Raw genomic sequence first — 9,683 nt, forward strand, 5'->3', positions numbered from 1 at the left:
GACACCGTCCTCTGGGCTCATCGAACCAGTCCAAAAACGGCGACAGGGGAGGCACCATTCACGCTGGTGTATGGATCCAATGCGGTGATACCAGCAGAGGCACGACTAGAATCATACCGGATTACCACGTATGACACTGAGCACAATGAGGAGCTCCGCCGAGCAGAGCTGGACTTGGTGGAAGCCCAGAGGGAGGAAGCCCGTATCAGAGCGGCCAAGTACAAAGGCATCATCAAGGCGGGATATGACAAACGGGTCAGAGTGAGGAAATTGTCGAAGGGAGATTTGGTTCTCAAGCGAGCTGATGCATTAAAGGCGGTGGGTAAGTTCGAAGCCAATTGGGAAGGGCCATACATCGTCACAGAGGTTTTGGGAGGCGGTGCGTACACATTGTCGGATTCAGACGGCAGAGCTCTACCCAGACCATGGAATATAAACACACTCAAAAAGTTCTATGTATAACTGCTTCTTAGCAGGAGTAATCACTTGTAGACCGGATACTCTTTTTCCCCACAGGGGTTTTAACGAGGTCCGGGGCCATAATATCAATAAAACAGATATGTGGTTCTAGGGAATTCCCTGGTGTTGTGTTTGTTTATTTCAATTTTTGTTTTCTTACATTACATATGTTACCTAACATGTTCGTGCAGAGCACTGCACATGTCACCAGAGGGGGGAGTAGGGTGTATACCCATAATCCTCAATTTTTAAATTCAAAATGCAAACTGCTTCTTAGCAGGACAAGGGAGAAACAAATACAAAAACTGCTTCTTAGCAGGTCAAAGGGAAAACAAGCATCAGGGATGGACGTCTCTTCTTCCATGATCCAACACTCTGAGTTCTTCTTCGTGACTGGGACACGCTCACCTCTCAGATCTACCTCAACTTCACTTTGTGTCTGCAGAATGCCAAGAAAAACAACAAGTCAGAATGCCAAAAAGAAAGAATACAGAGGAGGAACAAACCAAAGGCCAGATTTGAGGAACCAACGCTCAGATCCGGCAACCCAACGCCTAGATCTGGGAAATCAACGGCTAGATCGGAGAAGCCTAATTATAAAACACTCAAGCAAGGGAACTCCACTCGTTACAACCACAAAGTTAGAGATCCACACCAGAAGCACAGGGAAAAAGGCGGAGACCTCAGGGATGTGAGTGTTTAGAGGGGAAATTCCCTTACCTGAGTGCCTTACAACCGATCTAGGGAGGCAAAACATCAACAGAATCCAGGGTTGGAAGGATCGGAAGAGGATATATATAGAGGCGATTCTGGGCTTAAGAAATGGGCTAAGGGATAATGGGCCCGCATGAGCTTATGGGCCGGAGAAGGGAGTAAGAAATAATTGGGTCAACATGTTCATAACAGAGTATTGCACATGTCACCAGAGGGGGGAGTAGGGTGTATACCCGTAGGTCCCAATTTTTAAATTCAAAAATTGCTTCTCAGCAAGACTAGGGCAAACCAGAGGAATTACGCTCCACCAGAGCAGAGGGGTCATGCTCAACCAGAACAGAGGTTGCTGTTAATCGTAAGCCGCGAAAGTTGGTCGTGCCAACCGGGCCTTCCATGCTCCGCGCAGAGATAGCACTTAATCGTAAGCCGCGAAAGTTGGTTGCACCCCCCGGGTTTTCCATGCTCCGCGCAGAGGTTGCTTTAACCATAAGCCACGAAAGTTGGTGGCACCCCCTGGGTCCTCCATGCTTCGTGCAGGGTGTTCCTGTCAATCGTAAGCCGCGAAAGTTGGTTGCGCCACCCGGGCCCTCCATGCTCCGCGCAGAGATAGCACTTAATCATAAGCCGCGAAAGTTGGTTGCACCCCCCGGGTTTTCCATGCTCCGCGCAGAGGTTGCTTTAACCGTAAGCCACGAAAGTTGGTGGCACCCCCCGGGTCCTCCATGCTCCGTGCAGGGTGTTCTTTCAATCGTAAGCCGCGAAAGTTGGTCGTGCCAACCGGGCCTTCCATGCTCCGCGCAGAGGTGGCACATAATTGTAAGCCGCGAAAGTTGGTTACACCCCCCGGGTCCTCCATGCTCCGCGCAGAGGTTGTCCTTAACCGTAAGTCACGAGAGGTGGTGTGCACCCCCCGGGTCTGCCAAGCCTCGTGCAGGGTGTCCACTTAACCGTAAGCCATGAAAGCTGGTTGCACCCCCCGGGTATTCCAAGGCTCCGTGCAGGGTGGACCTTTAACCGTAAGCCACGAAAGTTGGTCGCACCCCCCGGGTCTTCCATGCTCCGTGCAGGGGGTTACTATTCAATCGTAAGCCGCGAAAGTTGGTCGCGCCATCCGGGCCTTCCATGCTCCGCGCAGAGGTGGCACATAATCATAAGCCGCGAAAGTTGGTTACACCCCCCGGGTCCTCCATGCTCCGCGCAGAGGTTGTCCTTAACCATAAGTCACGAGAGGTGGTGTGCACCCCCCGGGTCTACCAAGCCTCGTGCAGGGTGTTCATTTAATCGTAAGCCGTGAAAGTTGGTCGTGCCACCCGGGCCTTCCATGCTCCACGCAGAGGGTTACTATTTAATCGTAAGCCGTGAAAGTTGGTCGTGCCACCCGGGCCTTCCATGCTCCACGCAGAGGGTTACTATTTAATCGTAAGCCGTGAAAGTTGGTCGTGCCACCCGGGCCTTCCATGCTCCACGCAGAGGGTTACTATTTAAATCGTAAGCCGCGAAAGTTGGTCGCACCCTCCGGGTCTTCCATGCTCCGCGCAGAGTGCTCAAGCATGGATGGGAAGCAGCGTGGATGGGAAGCACGAAAGCGCCAACAAAGAAATCAACCAAATCCTCATCAGAGGAGGCGGTGAAATCCTTTCCAGAGGAATCAACCAAATCCTCGGCAGAGGAGGCGGTGAAATCCTTCCTAGAAGAGTTAGCCAAATCCTCGCTAGAGGAGTCATCTCAATCCTCGCCAGAGGAGTCATCAGAATCCTCGCTAGAGGAGTCATCTCAATCCTCGCCAGAGGAGTCATCTCAATCCTCGCCAGAGGAGTCATCAGAATCCTCGCCAGAGGAGTCATCAGAATCCTCGCCAGAGGAGTCATCAGAATCCTCGCCAGAGGAGTCATCAGAATCCTCGACAGAAGAGTCATCAGAATCCTCGACAGAAGGGTCATCAGAATCCTCGCCAGAGGAATCATCAGAATCCTCGCCAGAGGAGTTGTCAAAATCCTCGCCAGAGGAATCGTCAGAATCTTCGCCAGAAGAGTCATCAACAAGCAACGAAAGCAATACAGGCAATAAGGATAAAAGAAGCAAGGAAGGGAAGGAAATCTCATTTAAACGTGCCCGGAGGGCATAGCTACACATCAAAATTTGAGGGTAAATATTCAGCTTATACAAATCAAAGAGTTACAAAAATTTCTTTTGATAAAGACAGGAAAGAGGTAAGGAGCATCAAGAGGGAGGGACAGAGACAGCTGGGGCAACAGCAGAGGAGACAGGAGCAGAAGCAGATGGAATTAGGGAAGGAGCACCACTTGCAGAAGCATGGCCAGAAACGGTCTTCTCTGTGAACACGGGCAACGGGCCAGTCTCCACCGGTTGGGGAAGACGCACTCCCAAACCCAACAACTTGGCAGCTTCCTGCACATACAGATCTTCATCTTGGTACAGGTCGAACAGCTGTTCCACCGCAGCAGAGGAAGAGGCAGAGTCGGTGAAGGCAGAAGCCGCTAAGTCAGAGGGCAGAGGGGGCTCTAGGCCGAACTGAGAGAATGTTCGGGTGCTCTCGCCAGAGGGATCCCATAGCCGGTTCACAAAGTTCATCAGGGAAGCAGAGAACGCAGGCGCATACATGGGAGCAGAGGGCAGCGAGTCAGATCCAATCCCAAGAGAAAAGTAGGGAATGGCCTTCTCTAGCACTGGATACCACCACTCTGGCTTCTCTGGAGAGTGTTCAGGGATGCCCATCCGTTTGTTTATCTCCTCGTCTTGGAGGTTATCCATCAGGGCTCTGAAATTCAAAGTGGCAAGTTGTTCTGGGGTGGCCCCCGCCATCTCCAATGCCTTGGAAGCTGTTTGCTCTATCACATAAGCGAAAAGAGGTCCGAAATCTGCCAAGTATTCGGGAGTCTTTTTGAAAGACTCCAGAGTGCCTTCCAGCATCACCCCCAGGAAGTGTTGGCCTCGCGGAGACAAGAAGTACTCCAGGCGTTGATCTCGAGCCCCCAGGACGTACGCACGGTTCTGAGCTTCCACAAGTATCCTCTTCCAGCCCCGCCTGGCTTCTTCGTAGTCTCTTTCATAATCAGCTTTAAACTTGGCCAGACATTCATGGCTCTCTTTTGTGGCTCTCGACAATTCGGAGGCCAAGGACGCCTTCTCCACCTCCATCTGAGCTAATTTAGCTTTCAACTCAATAACCTCCGCTTCAGCCTTGCTTAGGCGCTCCACAACTCCAGCAACATCATCATCGCGTTTAGCGACGTCCGCTTGCTCTTTCTCTCTCTCTTTTTCAGACACATCATAATCATGAATACACTTGACAGCTCCCCAGATCCCGGATTCCATCTGCAAGGAAAACAAAATGGGTAATGACAGAGCAATCAAAAGGTTAGTAACTTAAATTTTCTATGACAAAAATACAAGAGGCAGGATACCTGAAGAGCCAGCTGGCACAACTTAGTAGCCAAAGCCCCGCGCGTCAGCGCCTCCATCTTTTCCTGATCCTGAGAATGGACACGAGCTATCAAAGCATCAATTAATTTCTGCCCCGACAGACTCGAAATCGGCCCAGGAACAAGATCCTCTGGTTCGTCAGCCGAGGGCACCACAGCTTTGCCCTTACCCTTTCCACCGGCAGAGGGGAGAGCCTTGGAACTACCAGCTGACTTCTTCGCTGGCCCTTTGCCCTTGTCCCCAGTAGGAGGGAGAATCTTCACACCACCAGCAGACCTCCTCGCTGGCTCTGAGGACTTGCCAGTCTTTTTCAGGCTTTCCTGTTTCTCCTTCTCACCCATGGAGATCAGGGAACCCCTCTTCCTCTTCTTTGTAAGATCAGCAAGGGTGGCATCGGGAGCCGAATCAGGTGAAGGAACCTCATCAGTAATATCCACGACTTGGATATCTTCTTCACGGGTGCCAGTGACATCACCAACGCTGGAGTGTCTACCCCTGCGAACAAGGGCCCCCGCATCAACTTCCTCCGCATCAAAGGGGCGCGAAGCTTCCACATTTCTCTCTGGGATCTCAACTACAGGGGGAATAGGGATCAGTTCGGATCCAGCAGGTTGCTCCGAGGGACCTGTTCCGGAAGCAGAACCGCCCGAGCCATGTGCTCCTGCGGCCAGCAAGAGAAGGGGTGTCAGGCAAATTGTCCCCACATTTCGATCTCCAAGACATATCTGCAAACCAAAATTTTCACACCATTAAAAGCAGGGTAACAAGAGCTAATGTATTTTCTAATGTATATTTTTTACCTATTGATCTCTCTGGATACAGGGGAAACAGACCATTATATGCCAGAGAGGAATTGTTCTCGGCCAGGTACCTACAGTCTAGAGGGTGGGCCTTATTCATAGCATTAAGGTGAGCTATAATATTCTGGTCACGAGTAGAAGGGACTTCGGAAGAGGCTGGTTTATAAGTAGTGCGACTTGTATGCCATTCCAGCTCCGAAGCACCATAATCGCGCCAGTTGCCGAAAGGGGTGCGCACATAACAATAATACTTCAGGAAACCCTTATCGAAAGAATTCAGAGAGGAAAGGAAGGTGGTAGGATATTTCGGGTGAGCAGCAAAGCTATACAGGGGATTGCCCTGCATGCGGAGAGTCTGGGTCTGACAGAACAATTTGGCGGTGTCTCCAACACCGTGAGCTCGGCACAAAACATGAAAGGCATATAATCTTCGAATGGCAGAAGGAGCGACTTGAAAAAAGGGGATGTGAAAATAGTTACAAACATCAACCAGCAGAATAGGAGGAGGGAGTCTCAAACCAGCATCTATTTGAGCTTTCCAAACAACTATCACCTTGGGATGACGAAGGCTTTCAGGAGGCGTTGAATCCTTACAAAAGGCCTCGAATTTTAAACCATCAGGACGCCTACATTTGCTTTTCAATTTTTCCACCTCCGCGACACTAAGGCGGGATGGAGGAATACGTTTGGGGGGTAGGCGGGGCTTTTTCCCTTTTCTCCTAGGTGGAGAAGGAGGGGGTGCAGTTTGAGATTCGTCAGAAGTAGAGGGGGAAGGAAGATTTTCAGGATCTTGCCGCGATGGGGAGGAAAGATGAAGGGTCTTGGGCAGAAGGAGAGGGCGAGCGAGAGAGGTTGAGGGGCGGAGGTGCAGGCCATGATGGGAGATGCCAACCCTAGGGTTTCTAGCACGCTCAATCAGAGCACCAACAGTTATACCACTACACTACGATTAAATACAAAATTGCAGTGAAGAGGATACGCGAGTTACCTAGACCGGAAAAAGATGGACGGTAAAACCTGGAGCGGAAGGGTCGTGGGAGAATGCCGGAACAGTGATGAAATCGCCGGAAAATGCAGAAAATTCGCTCGGAAACTTGGAGAAGGAAGAATAGTGAAAAAAGGGGAGTTCGAATCGCCTAAGTAAGATTGTACGCGGGTAACCACCAGCACGCGGGATGAACGGCACGTGGCATACGGAAGAAATCAACGGATGGGAATTTATACGGAAAGGCGAAAGGACGCAAAGGTTAAAAAGTAACCTCGGGTACGGGGAAAATACTGTAGACTGGGCAGACATTTAATGCGGATGACGTCATCCACGCGGGCGAGTCCTCTGACTAGTTGCATCTCTCCAGAGTGAACTAGCCAGACCAGGGGGTGGGAGTAACAAAAACGCCAGAGAACAATTTACAGGGCTTCTTTTTATTCTCTCATAATGTCAAAAATGCTTATGTCTTTATGATTTACAGGGGCCAAGGAAAATAACAAAGCTTTGATGCTGATAACACACCACTGGTTGAACACGAAGAATACCCGGTTCAACCAGACTAGAGGGGGGAGTGGTTGGTGAGGAGCAATATATGCAGAGTAGGGAGAGAGTACAAATCAGAGGAACCACTCTCATCAGAGGAGCCGTATGGGTCAGAAGAATCCATTATACCAGAAGGATTTCATCCATCAGAGGAATGACTCTAGCCAGAGGAGTCATCCGCACCAGAGAAGTCATTCTTGACAGAGGAGCCCTCTCCTCCAGAGAAATCATCTGCGCCGGAAAGTCATCATCGTCAGGGAGGTCATCGTCATCAGAAAAGTCAACTCCATCAGAGAAGTCACTACCGCCAGAGGAGACGCCCTTGCCAGAGAGGACGTGTTTACCAGAGGAGTCCCTCATGCCAGAGATGTCAATATTGCCAGAGAAGACGCCTTCGCCAGAGAAGACATTTCCATCAGAGGAGCCAATAAACGCGCGGGAAGGTCTCCCGCGTATTATCGAAATTACCAACGTACCCTTCCACCACGCAGGACGCATGCACCGAAGATGTTTTTACTATTTTACCCCTCCGCTTGTAAATCTATAAATAGGGCCCGAGCTCGTGTATTATTTTTTACGCTATCTCATATTTTCAAATACAACAGTCAGTTTTTCTCTTGGGCTCCAGTTTTCCGATTGCTTTACTTCACTCTTTCCGATCATCTCTAGGTATAGCTTTTACTTTTCATATTATAGTTTAGGTGTTGGTTCCGTAAACACCATTATTTTTTTTAGATAATTATATAATATATATATATATATATAGATATGCACCATTAATTCTATCTAGATTATTATTATTATTATTATTATTATTATTATTATTATTATTATTATTATTATTATTATTATTATTATATAAGAAAAGCAAAAGTTATTTACGAAATATGGTTTACTTTTAAATGGTCTTTATCCTAAAAATTTATAATTGAACTAACTTGGTGATTTATTTATTTTTAGTTTATAATATTTTTTTTATTATTAAATAGAAATCTAAATGATTTCAAAATTGATTGAGTCCAATTGTTTTAATAGTAGACGCAATAATAATAGTGATTAGTCTATTTAAAATAGATTTCTTTTGTAGTCCTTTATAAATTGGACATATAAAAGATATACGTGTAACCATTACACATATATCTATATATACACGCTACTTTATCCATCTATAGTTATAAAAGAAAAATACGTGACTTTATGAAAAGGATGCATGGTTATTAATATTGATGATGTTAATCTTCATGCTAATTTTTTTGAATAAATAAAGATAGATTGGTACAAACAAATTTTCATACTTATCAAAGTTTTCCAATCACTTGTATAAATAGTGTGGTCAGGGACGCAAACGGGGGAAGGCACTGAATTCCAGATTCTTTCTTTTCCTTTTTCGTATATAGGTTTCATCACAGTATTTCAAATTTAAAGCAAGTTAAGGTGATGGATTATATGCTTGTGGTTATATTCATGTATGTTTTTACATGCTCTTAGTTCATGTTTGATTATACTTGCTCAGCCATGTAGAAATACATGTTCAGAATATCAGCCATGTTGAAATACATGTTCAGCCATGTAGAAATACATGTTCAGAATATCAGCCATGTTGAAATACATGTTCAGCCATGTAGAAATACATGTTCAGAATATCAGCCATGTTAAAATACATGTTCAGCCATGTAGAAATACATGTTCAGAAATTTAGCCATGTTGAAATACATGTTCAGGGGCTCTCAGTTCGCCCATCAGATTATCAGTATATGTGTATGACAATGTGAATTATTTGCATGTTTAAGCGTATGTGAATATGTGCATGATTCTTCACTGAGTATATTTTCAATATGCTCACCCCTTATCTTCTCAGTTTTGCAGTTCTGGAGTCGAGGTGGCCATGGAAGTCGAGAATGACTAGAGATTTAGTATTTCCATATAAATTTAAGTTGAAACATGTTACTTTTTAGTTTATCATTTTATTTCATGTTACTACTTTAGTTTTGACAAGTTGATTTTAAATTGGTTTAAACTTTTATAATTCAAGAAATTTTATTTTTATCTATTAGTTTTCAAAGATTTTATATTGCAAAGTTTATGAAAATTGGGGTGTTACAATAACAAAGCAACATGATATGCAAATTATCTGTTTGTTTTTGTGGTTATCTGTGTTACGTAATTTGCTTTATTACCATGGTTTATGGATTTGCAACATGCTAATTTTTGTTTCCTTTTCATTCTTGCAGGTGGAATTACTCTGAATGTAGTGTGAGCTTATTTCTATTTTGAGCATATGAGGCCTGCAGCTTATCGATGATGATGAGGTTTATCTTTCTTAGGTTTATCTTCTTGGAACTCATCTTCACTACCTTAGGTGCTTTTAACCCTTGATAATTATAGTATCGAGAGTATGGTGTATACTTTGTCCGTGGCTGATTCTTGGTCAAATTTATGTTCTGTCCAGTTATTTTCTTTACGTGGCAATGTGTAGGTTCTACCACCTCTATATATCATATGATGAGATTAAACACTTCATTTGATATTCTCAGATGCTCACTCTCTGTTCATGAAGAACGAATTTGAATGTTATTTTTATGTTAGTGGCGTCTAATATTCCCCCTTAAAGCAAAAACCAAAAAGTAAAGCACAGAAAAAACAAAGAAATTAGCCAGTACTGTGTCCCTTCTAGTGAATCGAAGATGTAATATAACATGAAACTGCAAATCATTGGCCTTTTTATTTCTTTGTGG

The 9,683-nt window shown here is 45.8% G+C and overlaps 1 protein-coding gene and 1 long non-coding RNA gene across 2 annotated transcripts; one reads left to right on the plus strand and one right to left on the minus strand.

Annotated features, from left to right (window-relative positions):
- Positions 1–3,265: 3,265 nt before the first annotated feature.
- LOC130994091 (uncharacterized) lies at positions 3,266–5,272 on the minus strand. Its single transcript, XM_057919126.1, has 3 exons — positions 5,243–5,272; positions 4,599–5,186; positions 3,266–4,509 (listed from the first exon to the last, which is right to left on the minus strand). The coding sequence occupies exons 1-3, from the start codon at positions 5,270–5,272 to the stop codon at positions 3,394–3,396; spliced, it is 1,734 nt and encodes a 577-aa protein (XP_057775109.1). The 3' UTR covers positions 3,266–3,393.
- Positions 5,273–7,834: 2,562 nt separating this feature from the next.
- Positions 7,835–9,481, plus strand: LOC130996007 (uncharacterized). Its single transcript, XR_009092329.1, has 2 exons — positions 7,835–8,382; positions 8,807–9,481. It is a non-coding gene; the product is annotated as an uncharacterized LOC130996007 (long non-coding RNA).
- The last annotated feature ends 202 nt before the right edge of the window (positions 9,482–9,683 follow it).

The sequence above is a fragment of the Salvia miltiorrhiza genome, chromosome 7, assembly GCF_028751815.1.
Source record: "Salvia miltiorrhiza cultivar Shanhuang (shh) chromosome 7, IMPLAD_Smil_shh, whole genome shotgun sequence".
NCBI lineage: Eukaryota > Viridiplantae > Streptophyta > Magnoliopsida > Lamiales > Lamiaceae > Salvia > Salvia miltiorrhiza.

Excerpts from the sequence above, each read along its gene's own strand:
- LOC130994091 (XM_057919126.1), bottom strand. The coding sequence starts at position 5,272 with ATGGCTCGGGCGGTTCTGCTTCCGGAACAG. Across the intron at positions 5,187-5,242 it reads CGGTTCTGCTTCCGGAACAG|ATCCCAGAGAGAAATGTGGA; the intron begins GTCCCTCGGAGC and ends CCTGTAGTTGAG. Across the intron at positions 4,510-4,598 it reads TGTGCCAGCTGGCTCTTCAG|ATGGAATCCGGGATCTGGGG; the intron begins GTATCCTGCCTC and ends TTTTCCTTGCAG.